At 45.4% G+C, this 21,887-nt stretch overlaps 3 protein-coding genes across 6 annotated transcripts; all 3 read right to left on the bottom strand.

The window, feature by feature from the left end:
- Window positions 1–14: 14 nt before the first annotated feature.
- Window positions 15–2,727, bottom strand: LOC120450360. The gene is given in 8 exon segments (XM_044006233.1): window positions 15–374; window positions 428–534; window positions 597–873; window positions 1,167–1,246; window positions 1,248–1,569; window positions 1,632–1,776; window positions 1,904–2,061; window positions 2,131–2,727. Coding segments are annotated over 8 exon segments (1,899 nt in total). The 5' UTR covers window positions 2,645–2,727; the 3' UTR covers window positions 15–78.
- An 821-nt stretch (window positions 2,728–3,548) lies between these two features.
- Window positions 3,549–18,276, bottom strand: LOC120448091 (CTP synthase). 3 transcript variants are annotated; one of them, XM_039629888.2, is made up of 4 exons: window positions 7,896–8,049; window positions 5,841–6,011; window positions 5,222–5,723; window positions 3,549–5,153 (listed from the first exon to the last, which is right to left on the bottom strand). In XM_039629888.2, exons 1-4 carry the CDS (start codon window positions 8,047–8,049, stop codon window positions 4,109–4,111), a joined length of 1,872 nt encoding a protein of 623 aa, XP_039485822.1. In that variant the 3' UTR covers window positions 3,549–4,108. The 3 variants fall into 3 exon arrangements, with proteins under 3 accessions (XP_039485822.1, XP_039485819.1, XP_039485820.1); XM_039629885.2 differs by lacking the exon at window positions 7,896–8,049 and adding an exon at window positions 17,896–18,276 and having other exon boundaries at window positions 3,551–5,153; XM_039629886.2 differs by lacking the exons at window positions 3,549–5,153; window positions 5,222–5,723; window positions 5,841–6,011 and adding exons at window positions 6,098–7,280; window positions 7,336–7,485.
- Window positions 18,277–18,728: 452 nt separating this feature from the next.
- Window positions 18,729–21,392, bottom strand: LOC120448981 (glycine--tRNA ligase). 2 transcript variants are annotated; one of them, XM_039631243.1, is made up of 2 exons: window positions 21,233–21,392; window positions 18,729–21,144 (listed from the first exon to the last, which is right to left on the bottom strand). In XM_039631243.1, the coding sequence occupies exon 2, from the start codon at window positions 20,890–20,892 to the stop codon at window positions 18,853–18,855; it is 2,040 nt and encodes a 679-aa protein (XP_039487177.1). In that variant the 5' UTR covers window positions 20,893–21,144; window positions 21,233–21,392; the 3' UTR covers window positions 18,729–18,852. The 2 variants fall into 2 exon arrangements, with proteins under 2 accessions (XP_039487177.1, XP_039487178.1); XM_039631244.1 differs by lacking the exon at window positions 21,233–21,392 and having other exon boundaries at window positions 18,729–21,171.
- Window positions 21,393–21,887: the final 495 nt, after the last annotated feature.

The raw sequence follows: 21,887 nt of genomic DNA, 5'->3' as shown, positions 1-21,887 counted from the left end.
TTGAACTCGTGCAATTTAGAATTGGTCGAAATTGCTGTGTTTATTAAAAAACATAAACTAAAGAGTGTGGATCTACGATTAGTCAACAACGAAACAATAGAAGTTCTTAAACATAAAAGGAGCCTCATTATCTGATATAAAATTACGTTCTGGCTTTTCCGAGGTAAATGGATTTACAGTTGGTGGCATGACGACATTTATGTGGCGATTCGATTGGTTAATAAATTGTACCATATCCAAAGGCGCCTCGTACTTCGTATATGAAGTAACTACTATGGGGCAATTCAGATTAAGTGCAGCTTGGATGGTTTCTGGCCAAGTATCCTCCAGTGCGAATCCAGTGGATCGGTAAAGACCGCAGTTGAAGAAGCAAACTATAAATGTGTTATAATTAGAATTGGTTTCAACTAAATAGGAGTTAGCTTACTCAAATTTGGCTTAAGAAAGCTCGCTTCTCCGCAGTAGTCGTGGTATAAGCTGTTCTCAAAATAATAGTTAACAGTTCTCTGAGCTTTTCGGCAGGAACGACAGCATCTAAATTGGATTGTTAACTTTAATAATAATTCTTTAACTACTAAAAAAAGGGCGCCACTCACTTGATTTTCTTTAGCTGTTCAAACGATATGTTGTTAGGACTCAGTTCAGGTCCAACAAAAACCACATTCAGCGTTTTAACCGTTGGTGTTATGTGGAGCAGGAAGAGCTCCCATTTCTGTAGCATATCCGCCTCGAATTCGATCTCCGCTCCAATCAAGTGAAGGGTCATCTCCTCGCAGTTTCTTAGTCGCTCGCAAAGTTTTAAGGCAAACCAGGCAGTTAATGGCCCAGTGGACACCTGGGTAAGCGCTGCGTACTCGCACTCATTGGTAACATCTATCAAAAAAAGGTAATATAAGTCAAAAAAACTAAGCGATTTAGAGATAATATATAATATAGATATAGGAATTACATTTTTAAATAGTTAATAGTTATTCATTTAATTTGAAAAAACCTTGCTTCTTCCAGCTAGGGATCTTAACAAATCTATCTTGATTTACCAGATTTAAATTGGGTTTCTATAGCACGCCTAAGTTTCAATTATAGAGTATCCTACTTTAAAAAACTCTATCGGAAAAGTTTTGACTGGAATGCTACATAATATCCAATATTATAAATATACATCTTACTGAAGTTCAGCTTCTTCATCATCTGTTTAGTTTTGGCAGCACGTTCAATAGGTATCCTACTTAAAAATCTTATCGGAAGCAAGTTTTTGACTGGAAGCTACATTAATGATGAAGGCCTTAAAAATTTGGTAGGCTCCACAACACTTGGCGTGCTCCTTGCCGCGGTGCTCCGGCTTATCCTTGCAGAAGGCCACCTCGCCACATCCTCCGCACATGGATAGACGTTTGAAGCGGTGCTCCCGGCACTTGGACTCGGCACAGATCAGAGGGAATAGGAGCAACTCCCGTTCCGTTGCGGTGAGCTGACGATTCATCTCCTTCTCCACCTGGCGAATGCACACGATGCGGTAGGAACGGAACTGCTCGTCACTGAAGTCGCCGCACTTGTAGAACATCTCGTGACCTGCATCCGCCCACCAAAAACTGGCAATTAGCGTGATTTATGAATCGCCGAAAGGCACTCACCATTGCGGTCCACCGTCTGGCGCAGGGCGTAGCACAACTGGCGGTGCTCCTGGTCGTCTTTCATGTGCCCACTGCTGCAGTAGTAGCTTAGTCCGCAGCGGGAGCAGGGTATCCGATTTTGAGCACACAGATCCGACTTGCAGAACTATTGAGCGAGTAAGATAAAAGGTTTATTAAGATTTAAATGCAAACAGCACTTAAAAATCATATCAAGTAATGACACAAAATTATATTGTAATGCATATAAACAGTTTGTTAAGAATACCACCCACATTGCACAACGAGGCCATGAAGTATTGCCTTGGCTTATAGATGTACTCCACATACTCCTCCACCTCCTCATCGGATGACTCCACGTCGCTGGGCGGCGCTTGGTTGAAGAGCTTTCCAAGATTGCTGAACAACGCCGCTGCTGGGGATTCACCAGCTCCTGCACAGTTACCATATATTAGTTATTTTGAATCGTAATTATTTCTTATACAATAATCTTATTACGAACCCTTTGGCAATTTACTGCCCAGGCATTTGAGCAGGTCATTTATTTCTTCTTCCTTTGAAAGTGCGGATGTCTTGGATTCCGTTTTGGTTTTTGGAGTTACTGAAGCAATTGAAATCTTTGGTTTCTTCTCTTCACTTTTGATTTCCTTTGGTTGGGTAACTATTTTGGGTTGATCGGTGGAAGGTATATTTTCACTGGATGGCACGGCACTATTTTTGGCCAATAATTTCCTACGTAACAGTTGCTGTATTAGCCGGATTGTATCGATCTCTTGCGGATTTTCCACTTGACCATTTCGCGATAATAATTCAAGCAGTGGGTTTCCATTTGGTAAGTGGTTTTCAACTGGAAATTCACTTTGTATAACAGTTGCTGCTTGGGAGCCATTACTTTGGAGTGGAGCATCTGGAGCATTGGGAGATTCCCCCTGATCCTGCTGCACCTGGTTGATCTTGTTCCGCTGTCGATTGCGAATCCTTGGCTTCTTTTTGTGGACCCCCGCCGACTGATTCATATTCGCTGGGCTTATGTTATGCCGAGTGCAAAATTAGCCAGAGCACGTTGCTCAATTGAACGAACAATGAAGAATGCGCATTGTTCTTGGTCTAAGACTTGCGGTCCGCCTCGATTCAATTGGCCGCCAGCCATCGCTTCTCATCGCGGCCGCAAGCAAGCCCAAATGTATGCCCCGTCTATTTTTGTTGAGCACGGGCCGCTGTCTGACAACGCCAGCCGGCATCTGAATCCGCATCCCGCCTCTGAATCCGAATCCGTATGGGCTAGTGTCCATTATTATTCTCGAGTACCACCAGCGTTTGATTAATTCTCTGCCTATCTCTGCTAATTGCGTCAACAAGCAGAAAACTACACTGAAGTTCACTCTGTGGTGCTCTTTAAACATATAGTTCTCAGCAGATAGGGATTATGTACATATGGTCCCTAAATATTTTGGCAACAATTTTGTAAATCAGGCAAGTAATGCCCTAAAACTTTAGATCCGTTGCCAAAAAGTCAATAGCACTGAGTATTGATGGAACTGTCCGTAAAAATAGAACATATTGTTTTCAGTTTTCAAAAAACACTTTTCGCGTGACAAAAAGCTTTAGTTTATTTTTAAAACAATTGTCTTCCAATAGTTTATGTTCGAAAAAATCCAAAGCAATAGGTATCAACATCTTGAGTAGAAACTTTTGCATGAACTGGGCAAGAGATTTATGTGATTTATATTAATCAAGACTACCATATTACATTCAAATGTAAAAATTTCGCGCCCAATTTGAAAAGAGAAACTGATAAATGTGTTATTACACACTTATTTTCCACGCACTATTTCCAATACCGCTCCTGCTTGCCCGCTGAATTCAAAATAAAACACAAACATTTAAAATAGTTTCATTGTTTATCTAAAAAATATATATATGAATAAGGTAATTGCTTACATTTCGCTTTGTTTGCTTTAAATATTGTTTAAATCAAGGCAATATGCACTTAACCATTCAGTATATAAGCAGAATACGATATTTTAGTCGTAATTTGAGATTAAAAACTAATTCACACCAGGTAGAGTCGACTTTAGGAAATCATTCAAAATAATTGACTGTTCGAAGGGACATAAAGTAACCTATAGAGATATTCTTCAAAGTTAAAGTAAAATTAATAAAACTTTTAAATAAAACTTCGTAAAATTTTTACGAAAAACGTAGTGAAATTACATAGATAGAATATAAATATTCATATGAATTAATATATCATAAGGAAACTACTACAAAATGTGCGAGGATTTGAAGTGAAAATCATACTTTACTTAAGCTAAATATGACAAATTATAAATGATTTCTAATGTCATCGACCATACCCTATTATACACACCCAAGTATACTTATGTTATTCCAAACTTTTGGGGTTTGCCATAACAAAAGCACGCCTGATAGTTAAGCGGATCTTAAGCACTTTAAGATATAAGATACCGTTTACTAGTTTAGTTATGGCCATTGGTAAGATCAACGCCTCCACAGGCACCTTCGCCGTCGGAAGTGCTGGTGCTACCATTGCAACCATTTGAAATTCCATTTGTGGGTGTGTTGGCGATCTTCAGGGATCTCACCGACTTTGTTGCCCCGGCCAAACCCACGACACTGTCCTCCTCATCCGAGGATGCGTCGGATAGCTGGCGGGGCGACAGGCGGCAGCCGCGCTGAATATATTGAGTCAATCGATCCACGGAGGCCAAGATCAGGCCGAGGAAAGGAGGCGAGGGCTTCAGGGGCCGCGACAAGTACTCTGGATGGTATTGCGTGGCAACAAAATAGGGATGACCGCTGAGCTCAATGATTTCCATTCTGGTTTTGTCCACGTCGGTGCCCACAAATCGCATGCCTTGCTCTTCCAGCCGCGGCACATATTTAGGATTAACCTCGTAGCGATGCCGATGACGCTCCTCCACGGTTTTAGGATTTCCGTACAACTGGCGAATGAGACTGGGGCCATCAGCGAAAACTGTTGTTCGCTTGCCCAAACGCATAGTGCCACCCAATTGACCCGTGTGATGCTCTGGCATGTCGATGACCAAGGCATTGGCTGTGTTCGGGTCGATCTCTGTGGTGTTTGCATCCTTCAGACCAAGTTTACTGCGTGCGAATTCAATCACCGCTGCCTGCAGACCCAAGCAGATGCCAAGCAATGGCTTTCGATTCTCTCGCGCCCACTGGCACGCACGAATTTTGCCCTCCATTCCACGGGAACCGAATCCACCGGGCACCAGAATACCATCGCTTTCGCATAGTTTCTGCCACTCCTTGTGGTACTTGCTCGGCTCCGACTGCATAGTTTCCTCCTCCAGCAGGCACGACTCGATAAAGACCAGTTCCAGTTTGCGATTTACAGCCAGGGCGGCATGTTGCAGGGCTTTAACCACGGAGGCGTACGAGTCCGTGAACTTGGTGTACTTGCCCACAACGGCTATGCAAACTTCACGGCGAACGGTCTCCGTGCGTCGAGCCAAATCACGCCATTGCTGTAAGCATCTAAAAGTAACAAGGAATACGTGGTTAGTTAACTTGCTTTCAGGGTTTCAAGATAGACTCTAACTTACTTGGTCCTCTTGCTCATGTCGATATTAAGCTGTAGGCGCTCATTTAGGTATTCAATAACTCCATTCTGCTCCATCAGCAGCGGAACATGATAAATGGAGTTCAAATCGTGGATGCATATCACCTGATCCGGACCCACATGACAGAAGTTGCTGATCTTCTCCTTGACCTCCAGTCCAATGGGTTTCTCCGATCGGCAGACAATCAAATCGGGACTCAGACCGCATCCTCTTAGTTCCCTGACAGAGCTTTGAGTGGGCTTTGTTTTGGGTTCTCCAGTGGCCTTGGGCAAGGGAACCAGCGACACATGGGCCAAACAGAAGTTCTCTCTCTTTACGCGGAACTGAAACTGACGGAAGGCCTCCACGAATGGCATGCCCTCGATGTCACCAATCGTACCCCCCAGTTCCACAATGCACACCTGTGGCTTGGAAGATCCCTGCACGGGTGTCTGGGCCACGCGCTCCACCCATTCCTGAATGGCATCAGTGATGTGTGGGACAACTGCAAGGGAAACAAAGTTAAATTACCTATTCGATCCAGTTACAAAGGTCTTTCAAATGGATTTACAGACAAGGATAAAGGATAAGAATGGGGATGTGAACTAGTTCGCTCACTCACCTTGAACAGTTTTGCCCAAGTACTCGCCAGTACGCTCCTTCTCAATGACCAACTTGTAAATTTTTCCGGTGGTTATGTTGTTGTCCCGATGCAGGGTAACATCCAAAAACCTTTCATAGTTGCCCAGATCCAGATCCACCTCGGCTCCATCGTCCAATACGTAAACCTCACCTGCGGAAAGAGTAATACAATTAATATGTGGTTTCAATAAATTGTGGACCACCCTTCTTAGTGAAAATGAAAAGAACTGAAAACATTTTAATGTTACATTTTTATTTCCAGGGTATTTGTGCTTAGGCGTAAATGGCGCACTCCCAGCTTTCCTTGGAGTGGCGCTCAACTAGAAATCAATCAATAGCATGGCATGGACACGAACTAAGAATAATGCTTACGATCTAGGCTAGTGGGCGTATGTACAGTCTTGAGCTTAATCTAGGCGTTCTGAGCTGTTCCACTACTTGGACTCCTCGAGATCCTCTTTGTAGAGTTCCTTGAAGATGAGCTTTTGTATCTTGGTGCGTATGCGCAGCTTCTGGGCTGCCGTCAGTTGCTTCATGTACGGATGCAAACTAAGTAAGTAGTGGTAGTCATCGTCCTCTGGGACGAGCGGAGTGTCCATTGTCGAGGACCCATTAAAGTTGCTATCCTCGGAGAGACGCGGCCGCTTTAGCTTTAGGGCGGGTATCAGTCCATTGGCATAGGAGTGTTGAGTGAAGCTCAGGTGATCTGCGTTTCCTCCTACAGCAGAGGATGCTCCGAAATCCTCATTTCGGTCCTTGGCTGCTAGATGAGCTGCTGCCAGAGTGGCCAGCGGATGGTGTGCTTTGTTGTATAGTGGCGGTGGCGACACAGATCTTTTACCGCCCATTGGCGCTCCGTTCGAAGATACAGATGACGCGGATGTGGTCGTTGCCGGCGCCAAAACAGCTGCTGAACCTGGTTGTTGTACTTGTGCGGATGTGGTGGTCACCATTGGCGGTGGCGAACAGTGTGCGGCTGGTGGTTCCACCAGCACTTGAAGTGGGGGTGCCACTGGAGATATCTGTTGCTGTGGTGGAGGTGGCTTTCTGCTCAAATCTTCCGCCTCCTTTTCCAGCTCCATCAACTGGGCGCGAAGTAATCCAGCCTTGATTAGAGCGTGCTGATGTGCCTCTTCTTGGGCCCGCAAAGCTCCGGTGGCCAGTGGTGTGGTGCTCACTTGATTCATCTGATGGGCAGCCGGTGGCGTGGGCATTGTTTCCTCCATAGTGGCTTCGCTAGCCTCTCCGTCCGCCTCCAATTCCTCCTCGTCGTAATCCTCGTCGCTGTCCTGCAGGCGACGTATTAGACCGTTTGTTAAATCCGGCTCCACCACAGTCTTTTCGCAGTCCTCGCTTTGCTGGTTGAAGTAAAATGACTGATCCTGTTCGTTCTTTGGCAAACGATGACGCATGTGATCAGCTATAGAAAGTGATTCCCTTTTATTAAAGTAAATAATTGCATTAATCTAACTCACTTAGAAACAACAATGCGTAATAGTGCAGCCATTTGGACTCAAAGGTGGCCGGATCCACCATAAAATCACCGTTATCCGCCCGAGGTATCCTTTTGTACTCCACTCGGAAATTGTCTCGAAGTCCCTTCCACTTGGCCTTGAGAACGATCTCTGGGAGAGAGAGTGGGATAACGATAGAAACCGCTTTGTTCGCGCTGGGAGTCATTGTCAGTGTTGCCAACTTGGCTATTAACTCGCCAAATCTGATTAGAATAGGAAACTACTTAGTTTAGCTATAGTTTGTAAGATTTTAATTTAATTTAATTTAAAATTTCTTTCTTTAAATAGTTTAAAATTCGTTTTACTAAGGTTTTGAAAAGACACTATTTTGGAAAGATTTCTCATTTGAAATAGGTTTATTTTAATCAAAAACAAATTCTAAAAACTTTTTCGCCTTAAACATTTGATTCTATTTATATGTTAACTTTAAATTTGGCTACGTTTCAGTTAAACGGATTCTCATCGAATTTCGGTTGGCAACACTGTTCTGGGAACTCCTTTTGTCCACATGCTCCACTTACTTGGCAGCTTGTGCGCACCGCTCAGCTCGTCCCACATCTGCTCGAGGAAGGCCTTGTTGCAGTGGAAGTTGCGGTTCCAGATGGCCGGCCGCTCCTCGATGTCGTGAATAAACTGCTCCACATTGAGCACGATGGTGGACTTTTTTGGCGCCATCTTAGCGCGCTCAAAGCGATTGAGTGAGTTTTATATATAATTTTTGTGTTACTCTTTTGTCTCCGTTTCGCGGGCACACTTTTTTTTTAATGGGTAGCTGGCTGTACGGTGCTGTTTCACTTGTCCGCTCAGCTAACGGTGAATTGCAATTGCATGCTCAAAACGGCACACACACGCGCACATAGACACCACTAACCAAACTCACTGAGAGAAATGAGAGGAATGAAGAGCATTAGTCGGCTTCTTGACCACTCACTAAAGCCATCCCGCTCCCACCCACGACAAGTCAGTTGCGATCCCCGACCATCAATGAGCAGCCAGTGCTCCCCAAACTGTTAACACAATAACTTCATTAGGATTCCATCCTTGGGCTTAGGCCCAAAATCGAGCTGGGCGACAGGAAATGCCACGCTGCTCGCTCTGCTCCACTCTGCTCCCCATCGTCCATCTCCCTTCCGCGCACTCTGCTCCCCAGCCAGAAGCAGATGAAGAAGACGACGCGGCAGGAAAGAAGCAGCGAAATCAAATTATAAACACGCCAGGGCGAGCGAGAGGGCGCGGGGCAGACAGGAACAGACGGCGATGAGCGACGACCGAGAGACCAACCAACCAGCCAACGGTTACTCCACGAGCCTGCTTGCCTGCCTGTGCCTGCGACTGCACCCCGCTCCCACTCCCACTCCCGATTACGCTGCCGGTTCCGCTGACTCTGTCTCTCCTTGCTCCCCTCCCTCCTTCAGCACTGCACTGCATACACTTGGAAAAACAGGTGAATGATTTTAGGTATTGAATTGGCAAGGGGTTCACGCATTAAGCATGTAAACTTTTTTACTTAAAATCCGTATAAGAATTAAACATTTATAGCAAATGTCTCTTATATATATTGGATTTAAAAAACCTTGAATTTTGAAAAACTAAAATGTATTGTCTTGCTTGCATATGTACACATACATATGTATGAATTTTATTGATAAGAAAGTGTTGGACTCGCTCCTGAATTTCACGAGCAATAAACTAAATCACCCAAATGTCTATACAAATTTCGTAGTGCTCCTTTCCACAACTAATTACCATATGCCCATTCCCACCCCAACGTTTTCTCCGAGTGCATTGTCTGGCCCCAGTGCATCGGTGTGGATGTGGACATGTGGTGATTGTGTTAGTGAGTCAGGCGCAGGCGGCGGCATTCAGTCAGTCATGCAAAAATGTTTGCCGTGCACAGAGTGCGAAATACTAAAAACGGCAGCGTGTGGAGTGTGGAGACTTTGGATTGTGTGAGGGGGAGGGGCAGGCGGCAGGCGGCAGGCGGCAGGCGGCAGGGGGCAGGGGCCACAAGGGGAGCGGATGCGAAGGCACAGGCCGCAAAGCATACCTATACATACATATGTATGTATGTATATTCCAGCGAGCAAAAGCAATTTCTGGCGGCAGCTACAGCTTTGCTGCAGGCACCGCACCGCACCACACAGCAACACACAGCAGAGCAGAGCGGAGCGGAGCAGAGCAGAGCAGACAAGAGACCGACCAGAAGACCAAGCCAAGCCAAGCCAAGCCAAGCAAGCCAAGCCAGACAAATAATGCGTCACGTTGCGCAGTCGTTAAATTTTCGTTTTCGTCGTTGCCGTTGCCGTTTTTATGGGCAAAAACTGCCGGCGACAGTGTGTTTCACTGCTGCTGCTGCTGCCGTTGCTGTTGTTGTTGCTGTTAGGTGAGGGCAGGGTGAAAAATTGTGGGGGGATATCGGGGTTGGAAAAGCGGGCTGAAAAGCTGGCCCAGCTGCTGTCGAGGTGATTGGGAGCTGGGCAACTAACAGCTCCTCTGCTGGTAGCCAAGAATTTCACAAGTTTCGACCCGCCGTGGAAAGTTATGAGGCCTCCTCACACACACACACACACGCACATTCAATTTTTTTTTTCGTTTTTTGAACTGGAAGCTGTTTGGCTAGGAAATTGGCAGCTAAGTGGACTAACACTGTGGGGATTTGGAAATCGTTTCCTCAACTTTGATTTCCCGCTTGCTTATCAGCGAGAGTAAAGTGAAGGAAACACGAGATAAGAGCGTTTCTTTGGCTGAATAACTATACTATTTATAGGTCAGATCTTGCATAAAGGCGATGTATTGATCGAAATGAAAGAAAGAATGTGAAGTTGGAAATCTTCAGAACACTTCCAACTCTCTTTTTGGTTAACCCATGTAAAGCTGATGGAGTGTGGAAGATTCAGATTGCATTAAAATATGGTAATTTACATTACCATGTTAGTTTGGTAACTTGGTAGATAACGAGGTTTTAAAACTACTTTTAATGGAATGCTAAAACGTCTTGCTACGTAAAAAATACTTTTTTAATATAAGGCTGCTTTAAAATAAACAAATGGTATGAAACAGAGATATAACTTTATTCATAATTATTCTCCTTTCCTTAAGAATTGCATTTTAGTTATTTACTCTTTCTCGGTTTATAAAGCTTTATTATCATTTCTCGTAGCTTCACATACCAGCTCATCTGATCTCTAATCCATATATGCATCGGTTTTAGTGTTTTCTTCAAACTCCACCTCTCTTTTATGGCAAACTATTCTCTTTCCTTTTCTTCCCTCACAAAACTTAAATTTTCATCACTTCACCCCTCTCGCTTCAACTTTCATTGAAATTTGCCCAGGAATCAGGAACCGAGAAAGATGGGCTCAGAGGGGGAGTGAGGCAATAAACCATATAGTTGCTCTATAAAATCAATAAAACCCACGCACACACGTGTGCGTGTCACACTCGCTAGCACACATATGCAAAAATTAGCGCGCCAGGAGTCGCAACTAACGGGACATGTGGGTGGTTTTCATGGGGTGGTGAATCAGTGGGTGGTCACTGTCAATGTGTATGCTTGTATGTGTGTGTGTGTATGTTTCTGTTACCGCCAAAGTTTATAATAATAATCGAAAAGTTTTTTGTGCGCCCGGTCAGCCGCGCCGGCCCGTAGATTCCGTTATGTCCCGAGAGCGTTTTCCACGAGCGCGAATGACAAGTCGAGAAGCCGAATTGCGGAATTGCGAATTCCCGAACCAAAATGCGAACCACTGCTGATTGCAGTCAGCTTACAACTGAAATTGAAAATTCAGCAGAGCAAAGTGCGAAGCGCCGCTGCTTCTGCTGCTGCTGCTGGCGGCTGTCGCAGCGTTGTTGTTGCTGCTGTTGCTTTTGCCTTTGCTGCCGTTGACGCGCCGCCACCGCTGCCGCACACAGGCCGCCCGCTCTGCCCCTGCCCCCACCACCTCTCTCCCCTCACACTGTCTCTCTCACACTCCCCATCCTCCCTCTGACCCATCGGCTATTTGCCACTGCGACAGGCTGCAGTCAAGCCATCCGCCATCAGGCCGAGAGCCATGAGCCATGAGCCAGCCAGCCAGTCAGCCAGCAGGCCGTGTTCAGGCCCAGGCCCAGTCGCAGTCGTAGTAGTCCCATTCCCATTCGCACTCCCGCTCCCCTCCGCCGTTTCCACTCCAAATTCAAATCCCCGGCCAGGTCCACAAGCCCCCCAAAAGCCAAGCGAGCCAGCCAGCCAGCCAACAAAACGTGCCAACTAGCGGCGGCAGCTGAAACGACGCCAGCCAAACAGCCAACAGCCACCAGCAGCAGCAGGCAGGCAAAATAATATGAAAAAAAAAACAAAAAAAGTAATAAAGGCCTTCTATAGAGAACGAAAATGATGATACTCTTGCCTTGAATATCCAAATGCTTGAACTATATTTAAATGTATGTACATAGCTAATTGTGGGAAAATATCAAGTCTTTGATTAGATTTGTAAAAAATCAATCGCAATAAGGAGTCAATGAGGATTCTTACTTATCTCTTAATTATCAGTGTTAAAATACAGCTAAGTATGTATACACATATACGAAGCTAAAACCAGTTGGGAATTATAGCGTCGCAAGGCTATAGGACAAATTCTTTGCTTATATCGTTGATTAATTTCCACTAACAACAATGAAGGTATTGATCATGGCTAGCTTTGCTAGTACTATATCAAATATAATCTTAAGAGATATGATCCCTGAGGTTTCATTACTGAGTTTTACTATTTGAGTATATTAAAGATACTGGATGAGAGATCTAATCATAATATTGGGAAGGTATCATAATTTTAGATACCGGAAAAGTACATTGAGGATACTGAATGGGAGACTTAATCCTTGCATTCTTCTCCCACCCGAATGTCCAAGCACACGTCAAACTGGAAATACCCACCGGAAAATAGAGGGCATGAGAAGCGCACACTGAAACGCAAAAAACGCCAGCGAGGAGGCGCAGGCCATCCAATGGGCGGAGTGGCGGAGGGAGGGGCAGTGGGGCAGAGTAGTCAGCAGGCTGGCAGTTAAGTTCAGTTTCAGGCGAGAGCCAAAGCCACGCCACAAGCTTTTGCTTTTGCTTTTGCCGGCGCGACACATACATGCGTACACAATGTGTGTGTGTGTGTGCTTGTGCGCTGCAGAGAGGGGGAGGGGCGTTCGAACGAGGGGGAGGTGGAGAAGCGCGCACAAACGCTAAAAACGGCCGCCGCCATTTGCTTCGCTCTGCTCGCTTCTGGCTCCCCGTGTTGTTGCTTTTGCCTCTGCTGCTTTTGGGCATATTATTGCCGGCTATCCAGCACACGCACACCAACACACTCACCCAGAGCCGCATGGCCACACAAACACATGCGAGAGAGAGCCAGCCGCGCTGTCTGTGTGAGGGGGAGCCGGTGGCCTGCTCTCCTATAGCTCCTCTCTGCCCCCGTGCTTCCTCTCCTTCCTTTGCTCTTCCTGTCCTGCCTGGCTGCCTACTGCATGCTCAGCCAACAACAATCAACGCGCGGAAGCGAGCGAGCTAGCGAGCGAAAAGCATAAACCATGAAGAGAGCGAGTGCGGGGTGCATGGGGAACGTGTGGGGGCGGGGGCGCGGGCGGAAGAGAGGAGGCTCGTTAAAATCACGCGACAGGAGGCAGCGGCGGCGGCAGCAGCAGTACCAGGAGAAGAAGAATCAACGGGGGCGGTGCAACAAACGCCGGGCAAAGCGAATCGATGTGAATTTGGCTGTGGCTCCACGGCTACCGCTCTTCCTCTTCCCCCTGCGCTCTCCTCTTCACACTTTCTCCCCTACCCTACCAGGCCATCGCCCGCTCATAGCTTCTCTGCTTCCTCTTCCTTTTCCCCCCATCCTTCTACCACTTCTTCTGGCGCCTGTCGCTCAGACACCGTAAGTGTGAGGTGGGTGGCGTTGGGTGGAAAAACGGAGGTGGCTGGCAGCGAGGTCGTAATACAACGCTGTATTGTAAGGGGCAAGTGCGATTGGCCGGCCGCACCGAATTTTCCGATTTCATTTCTCACAATTAAGCAACAGAATGGCGCCCCCAGTTGCATAATCGCCGTTCGCGATTCTTTTATGAATCTTCTCTAAGCGTGGATTATTACTATAGTAAATCTAAATATGAATATTTCGTTCAATCAATTTAATGGCGCATAACATGCTCCCGACTTTGCACTTGATAAGTTTATTGGTACGAAAAGGTAAATTATAATATTTTATAGTTTGCAGTTGAAGTATACGTGGTTAGCAATGTTTGGGAAAGATTACTCAATGGTTTTGGTAAGATAACGTTACAAATTTGATAAGTACAAATTCGCAGGGGTTTTATTTCTTTGCCAATATCTAACAAAGTAATTTTCTCTCATGAAGAATAAGTTCGTTTATACCTTTAAAGAGTTTGAGGAACTTATATTATTACTATAGTTTGAAATCATTAAAGTATATATTCTTATCAGAGATTTTTACGGTAGCTGAACGAAGCAGTAAGAAAAAATGGAAAAAAACATCTTTGCTATTACTTACTACGTATCAGTAATCAGCAACTTAGTTGCTGGAACCAACGAAAAGGCGGAAAATTTAACTAACGGCTACTGTGTTCCGTAACTTCCCTGCTGTCCAATGCAATTACTTAAGGCGATCCATAAGCTATGCTTAAAGTTGCAAGTTATGGCAAGTGGGCAAACTTTCGGCCAGACGCAAGATTGAAGCTTATGAAGCCATAGAACACACACGTACACACGCACACACACAGCCACGTGCGGGACAATCAGTTAACCGTGGTGTCTGTGCACTTGTGTGCGTGTGCGCCGCAAATGAGGGGGCGGAACTGAGGCAGGCGTGGCCGAGGGGCGGCGATGGGAGGCAGCCACTCAACCTCAGACGCCAGCAACGCGTAGCAACGGTCACATCCTGCTGGCGAGCTGCCGTTGGAGAGTTGGGCTGTAGAGCCGCCACAGCGAAATGGTATTTTCCATTTAATTTTTGCACACTCGCACATAAGCTCGCACACTCGGGCCATATGTATATGGGTACAGTGGGGCTTCGGTAATTACAATTGAGGAAAAACGCTGTGGAAAACAGTATTCCAGCAAAACCTGCGGTCATCAAATTATGTTTTCTATAACTTAAATAATTTTCACTAAATCCACTTTCTCTCAGCTCACATTTACTAAATATAAGTTAACCATAAAGTAGCAAATCCCCAAGAAATTAGAAAAATTAACACCAAATGTAGGCTATATGTTTATTTACAGATGTGCACACATAATTATTACATCGAAAGTGCACGGCAAAAGTTTCTATCTTAGTGAGTTACTACTGTATGTGGCAGCACACGCACAAGGCGGAGCAGGAGCGTGAGCAAGAAAAAAGAGGAGCAGGAGAGCAGTCAGAGGTGGCACCAACAACAACAACAATAATAAAAACAGCAACAGCAACACGGCAGCAGCAGAAACAGCAGAGGCCCAAGCATTATTGTCGTCGCGAAACGAAACGTGAGCGTAACGAATGCGCAAGCAGAAATCCAGCAACAAAGCAAATGCAGGCCAAAAAGGAGGTGGAAGCGAGAGACGCGGGGGGCTGCAAGAGGGGGGCGGCAGTTAATGGCGCACAGGCAAAGAGCAACAGCTGCTAACGATGTTGACGCGCCGATGACGGCCGCACAACCAAATGGGCAGACAGAGCTGCGAAAGAGAGGACAAAGAGGATGATGAGTGAGGGGAAGAGGAGGAGGGCAAGCGGAGAGCACAAGAGCTTGGCTCTTTTATGGCTAAAAACGCTAATGTGACCGATGGATCTTGGTGGTGGATGTGGGGGCAAGGGGAGTGGGGGAGGGAGCATGACGGAGCGCAAAGCACGCGCAAAAAGCCCAGGCGGCAAAAACAACAGCAACAAAAGCTCTCGGCAGCTAGAAGAAGACACCCTCGAAAGATGGAAGACCGCAGCGGCCAATATGGCGACCCTTGCCATTTCCCTTTCCACTTTCCCTCCCCCACCCATAGCAGCCATCTTCGCACCCACTCACACTCACACTACCGAAATTAACGCAAAACAAATGAAGCACACGCATGTGCCGCTGCCTCTGTCGCAGTCGACGTCGGCAGCGAACTCAAACGCGCAGCAACAAGAACAGGCACAACAAATGAGCAGAATTGCATTTTGTGCATTTCGACCCCCAAAAAGTGGAAGCTGGGCACAAAAATGCAAATGACAGGCGGCAGACAGTAATCCCCAACGAGGCGGCCAAAGCGGGGGGTGGTGGGTGGTGCGTTGCGAGAGGGAGACGGACTAACCGCCCTTTCCCACTCATCGAAGGTACTTCGGTCTATTTACACCACTCAAAGTGAGTCATAATTGATACGGTGAGTAGATCTACTTATAGCTACAAAAATCGAATATAATGAGTAATAACTTGTTCGTTCACCTATAGGTAGTTACCAGATACACTTGGTAATATTGGTTGTAATAAAAAGATTAAGTTAACCTGATAGACCATTCAACTGGCTTTAAATTACAAAAAAAACAACTTATTTGTACTTAAAGATATTCCCTTTTAATACTTCCTTCCCGCAAATCAAATTAACAGTCTCTTATTAGTTCACGCATAAACTAACCGCCATAAGCAAATATAGAACGTTATCTATTCCATGGCGACATCACGTTTTTTGCTTTCACTTTAATTTATGTATTTAATCGCACGTGTAGAGCGGTCTCGCAAATCGTGCAGGTCATCGCTGCGGCACATGTCACACACACATGCATACGCACAAAGGTAGGCAGGCGCCCACCACCCAAACACACTCGCACACACACACAGGCAAACAAACGCACCGTAATTGCATTGGCACGTTGCATAAATACATTTGCAAGTGTGTGTCGCTGTTGCCGTTTATTTATTTAACGTTGTTGTTATTGTTGCTGGCGCCATTTTGGTGAAGGAAGTTCTTTTTTTGGGGAGGAGAGGAGGTGGGAGAGAGAATGTGGGCGCGAGTGAAAAGTGAGTGAGTAAACAGATCAACAAGAGAATGCTCAGAAGTACAGTAAACTTTTGCAAGAGATACAAGGAAGCTAATTGTATTGAAAATATCTGTAATATTTAATATATACATATAATAATAGTATAGTCTTATTTTATGTTCACTGGATGCCTGCAATTTTGTATGTAATATTAAATTAAGAAACAGTTGTACAAATTTCCAAACTCCTTCAGTACTTTCGCAAATACCTTATCATATACATACCTTATAATAAAACATAATCTAAAAGAGCTTAATATTAAGTTTAGATAAGAAACGAAAAACTTTTATTCCACAATTTGATTTGTCAGTCATCGTTGTATCGCCAGCAGCTTCGGATCAGTTTCAATCGTTTTAAAGTGCACCTGTGTGAAAGTGTTTCCCTTTTTCACAATCAAACAAATAAAAGCACTAAACAGAGACAAACAAAAAGAGCAAAACAAAAATAAGAAACAAACGAGGAAAGCAGAGCAAGTCAAACGGACGGAAAAAAAACTTTCATTTTCAATGTCAAGCAACAATAACAACAATCAAAATGTCTACCGGTTGAGGGAGTCGTTTTTGTGAACAGAGAGCCACAAACAGAGAGCGGGATAAAGAAAAAGAAAGAGAGAAGGTGAGAGAGATCTAACTTCGTATTTTTTTGCAAAAGAGCACGAACATTATTGTAGCAATTGCTTGCTCCATCTGCTGCCGCGTTTATTTCTTTTTAATTTCCGACTTAATTTGTTTATAAACAAAACTTAATTGTCAAAGTCCAAGATTTCAAAACACGTGCATTTCTTGCTGATTATCAGAGAGCGAGAAAGAGTGGGGATATGAAAAACAGCTGACGACTGCTATGTCTAGTTATCTCGTTCACTCTTCACCGCGCAAAACTGTAAACACGTCTCTCATTTATTTACACTAAAAGAAAACAGTTTCTGCACATGTTTTTATATGATACCAGATGAAACAAGCACCCTATTTTCAGAACAAATTATTTTTCAGCCTAATTACACTTTTCCATCTGAAATAAGGCGCAACGTTAAACTCGAAATTTATTATTGAATAATGTCAATAGAATCAATGACATTTTCCGTGTTTTTTTTTTCTGTCCACTCTTAAACACAATACAAGTAATAAGTGTTTTAAGGTTACCTATGTTATTTTAATGACAATTAACATAAGTATTTGTTTTTGCTCATGTCATTGTTTTTGGCGGGAGAGCGCTTTTTGCCTTGCTTGGTAACACTGCCACATCGCACGCTTTCTCCCTCTCGCTCACGCCATGTGGTTACAACCAGCCGCGTGACCTTTGACAACAACAACTGCTTGCACCTTGCAACAATAGATTCCCATACTGGCAGACACTTGCCAACACACACACACTCACTCTCACAGATGGGCAAAATATTGAAAAATTGCCAAAATAAGAGACCAGACATTTCCCGAATGTCGAAAGCAATATATACTATACCACATATAATGGGAAAGAGCTTTTAAAAACTCACCATGCTCATAAGGCGAAAAGGTTCCAGCATCTATATTGATATAGGGGTCAATCTTGATCGAGGTGACATCCAGACCACAGGATTTCAAAAGCGTTCCGAACGAGGAGGCAATCACACCTTTTCCCACTCCGCTGATGACGCCGCCTGTGACTAGGATGTACTTCATCTTTTCGTCTCGCATTTCGAACCTTGGGATTAATAAATCTCGCGAATTATCGTATTACCCGAATCGATTCGCGTTGGACACTCAATCTGCCGTTATCTGAGCTGCTTCGAGCAACAATTGCGCCGTTTATTTGCCTTTTGTTGCACGTGGTGCCCCGTATCGACAGATTTGTTCACGTATCTTTCGCGACGGAGGCGCCGGCGTATGACCAACATTTATTTTCAGCATAATACCAGTGACTCACCGTGTGTTGGTAAACACCACAAAACGCACATTCCGTTGCATTCAAATTCAGCCCGCTTTGGATAATAAACACGGATCAAATGAAATTTTAGCGTGGCGGTGAGGACTGTTTATTTATTTATATATATGTACGTATAAAGCAAACTTGAGATTGAAACCTACATATATCACCAATGACCTATTATTCGTATAACTTCCCATTCTTTAAAAATAGTAATAAACCTTTGGCTTATTTAAATTTCATTTTACACTTTTTGTAGGAATTTCAGAATTTATCCATTAAAATTTTATTTAAATCAGATGTCAGGTACATTTGTATTGCCATTTATTACAACTACATTAAATGTGCATACGTTATTGTTTAAAAAATATATCAATTTATATTTATTCATTTCCCAATTCATAATATAATAAACAACTCCAATTCCATTGCGCAAAGCATTAAATGTTGCATATTTATTCAATTTTAAGCGTAGGTATAAAAGAATTAGAAATCTTTGAAACTCTGTAAATGCGTGCCAAGCGTAAGCCTCTCCTGGATCAACTGGTTACTTGCTAGCCTCCTGCTGCTCGAACAGAGGATACTGCTCGGTGACCTTCTCCCAAGTGGTTCTCGCCGTTGCCAAGTCCTTGACCACGCCCACAACCTCCTCCAGACCGACGCGCACCTGCTTCATGGTATTCCGATCCCGCAGGGTCACCGTATGCGGTTCCTTTAGAGTGTCGAAGTCCACAGTGATGCCATAGGGAATGGCAATCTCATCCGTGCGGGCATACCGCCGGCCAATGGAGCCGCTGGAGTCGTCCACCTTGTGCGAAAGTTCCGCCTTGGTAAGGGCCGAAGAAAGTTTCTGAGTATAAGGTTGGAAGTCGGTGTTGTTGGACAGCGGCAGGATGGAGCACTTGATGGGTGCCACTAGAGGGGGCAGCGTGAAGTAGCACCGCTGCTCGTCGCCGTCACGGCACTGGAAACTGTGCTCCAACAGAGAGTACATAATGCGACCAATGCCGAACGAAGGCTCAACCACACTCGGAATGAACTCCTCCACATGAACAGTTTTCGTAGAGTGCTTAACGCTGATGGTATCCTTGCTGAGCTCGTGGCTTTGGCCATCGGCCGTTGTCAGTTTGTATTGACCATCGCCAGCCAGCTGTTCCTCCACCTTGGTTATCTCCTCCAGCGAAAGCTTGGCCAACGCATCCGTGATGTTCTTTGCCTCCTTCTTGAAGGTCTTGCCAAGAGCCTGCTTGTTGGGCACAATCTCGCTGACCTCCACAGTTTTGGGAGCCGGCAAGCGCTTCTCGGCCACTAAACGCACGCCAGTGGCTGCCGTATGCTGTCCCAAATCGTAGGCACTGCGATCCGCACAACCTACGCACTCCACCCATCCATAGGAGGTAAGGATCTCGGCATCCCAGCAATCGCAGGCATAGTGAGCCATCTCATTGGACATGTGCTGGCGGAATCGCAAGCACTCCGGTTTGATACCAATGGCCAAAAGGAACTGCTGGATGCGGGCCATATAGTACCCAAGTGTCTCGTTAGCCACCAGTTTGGATGCCACTGCCTCGCCAATTTGCACCTGCGCGGCAGATTTTCCATCCATCTGGTTGCAGGCCGAGTAAAGGGTCAACTTCTCCGATTTGATGTTGCCAAATTTGGGATGGTCCTTGAGCACGGGATCGCAGAAATGTTCAATCTCCGCCATGGTGAACTCTCGCACACGGATCAAGCCCGATCGGGGTGAGATTTCATTGCGGAAGGAGTTGCCAATTTGAGCCACAGCGAAGGGAAGCTTGCCCTGATTAAATTCCAGCAGTCGCTTAAAGTTGACGAAGATACCCTGGGCAGTTTCCGGCCGCAAGAATCCCTTCACCAAGCCAGTGGGTCCAATTTGGGTGGCAAACATCAGGTTGAACTCAATTGGTTCCGTTAAATCATTGCCGGTTAAGGGAGATTTGATGTTGTACTTGGCCAGGACACCAGCCAATTCCTGTTTGTTCAGGCCATCCAGTTTGATGATAATGTCCTCGCACTCGGCCTGCAGGGCGGGTGTGGCATCCTTGGCCTTGGACAGCTTCTCCAAAGCCTGCTTGATGAGATGATCCAGGCGGAAACACTCGCCGGTCTTGACATCCTTGACCATCAGATCGGCGAATCGCTCCACATGACCAGAGGCTTTAAGCACAGGTTCCGGAGTCAGAATAGAGCAGTCCACCTCCAGCATTTGCTCTTCGAGGGCGAAATACTGACGCCATAAGGCCAGAATGTTGGACTTCAGGGCACAGCCCATGGGTCCGAAGTCGTACTGGCCGGTGATGCCGCCATAAATGGCAAAACTCTGGTCGTAAAAGAAGCGACGCTTGAGAAGATCCTCCATCTTGGCGCGATCAAAGCTGACGACACTGGGGGTCAGGGCGAGCTCCTTGTCCTCCAGCAGCTTTTTGCGTGCCTTCAGCTCGGCTACAGCCTTTTTCACATCGATCTCGGGGGCACCCTTGGCCTTGAGCTCCCTCACCAGGTTACCCTGCTCCTGAACTCGTTCCCTCAATGGAGCCAGTTGGGCCTCAATCTCCGGATTCGACATGATAAACTCGGCAGCTGCGGATCTTAGTTTGACCTTTCTATTTTGCTTCTTGGTGCCCCAACTAGTGGTTGCAGCTGGTGTAGGCTGCAGCGGTTGCGTGGGTGGAGGTGGTGGTGGTGCGGCGGGAGAAGCTTTTGTGGTGGTGGTGCTAAAAAAGACTTTCGTGGCAATGTGCTCGCTCCACGTTGTTCTCGCAATCTGAGTTCTCGCGGCTGTGGTGGCGCTGCGCAGGTGGGGTAGCGCTTTCAACAACTGCAATGACATAAAGAGGCTTTTATTTTTCCAGCCGAAAAACGCGAATTTATGTAATAAACCGTCCAATTGGCAACTACTGCAATACCTTCACTTGCGGCTGCAATTTCGACTTGGATGAGTCTTTGTCGGCCGGCTTGCAGCACTGATTTGGCAGACGGTGCACAACACTGATAATGGTTAACAGAGCTCCTCAGCAATGCGCAATGTTGCGACTCGTAACAACATTTGCCAAATGTGACAAGGATAGTTCGGTGTTATAATAGATAATAGTCTTCAATCTTTACTTTTCAGTTCAATTAATGTTTGAACGTGTTGTTCATCTTATTTAGATATTATTGTATTGCTATTAGTTATCTGATAAAATGATCACAAAGTTACTGTTACCTTGTCAGCAACATCGATCACTTTTCGCTAACAGCGCGCTTTATTAACAGCACCTTCAGGAGTTTTCCAACACAACAGTACATCGATATCGGGCAGGGCCTTCTGCGTTATCGATATCTTTAGTTTTTGTTTTAATTATGTAGGCGCAGCATTGCAGGCTGTTTTCTTGCGAGTTTTTCCCATATAATTTGCTCAATTTTGGTTTAGTTACGTCGAGCTCAAGTGCTACCCTAACCAATTGCTCAAACGTGCAGCGCTCAAATTGAAAGAACAAGCGGTTAAAGCGCAAAATAGAACAAGTTTTGTTGTTTTCTATTTGAGAGGACGCGGCGTTGCAACAACAGCGACGCTATGCG

The sequence above is a fragment of the Drosophila santomea genome, chromosome 3L (assembly GCF_016746245.2).
Source record: "Drosophila santomea strain STO CAGO 1482 chromosome 3L, Prin_Dsan_1.1, whole genome shotgun sequence".
Classification (NCBI taxonomy): domain Eukaryota; kingdom Metazoa; phylum Arthropoda; class Insecta; order Diptera; family Drosophilidae; genus Drosophila; species Drosophila santomea.
Note: the sequence above shows the minus strand (reverse complement) of the source record. Positions and strands in the feature narration are given on the sequence as shown.

What these genes read in the sequence shown, in the direction of transcription:
- LOC120448091 (XM_039629885.2), bottom strand. Translation starts at nt 18,076, where the DNA reads ATGCGAGACGAAAAGATGAAGTACATCCTAGTCACAGGCGGCGTCATC. An exon ending in CTTGGGCAAAACTGTTCAAG is followed by an intron (nt 5,724 to 5,840) that starts GTGAGTGAGCGA and finishes TTTCCCTTGCAG; the next exon opens with TTGTCCCACACATCACTGAT. An exon ending in GACATGAGCAAGAGGACCAA is followed by an intron (nt 5,154 to 5,221) that starts GTAAGTTAGAGT and finishes TGTTACTTTTAG; the next exon opens with ATGCTTACAGCAATGGCGTG.
- LOC120448981 (XM_039631244.1), bottom strand. Translation starts at nt 21,156, where the DNA reads ATGTCATTGCAGTTGTTGAAAGCGCTACCCCACCTGCGCAGCGCCACC.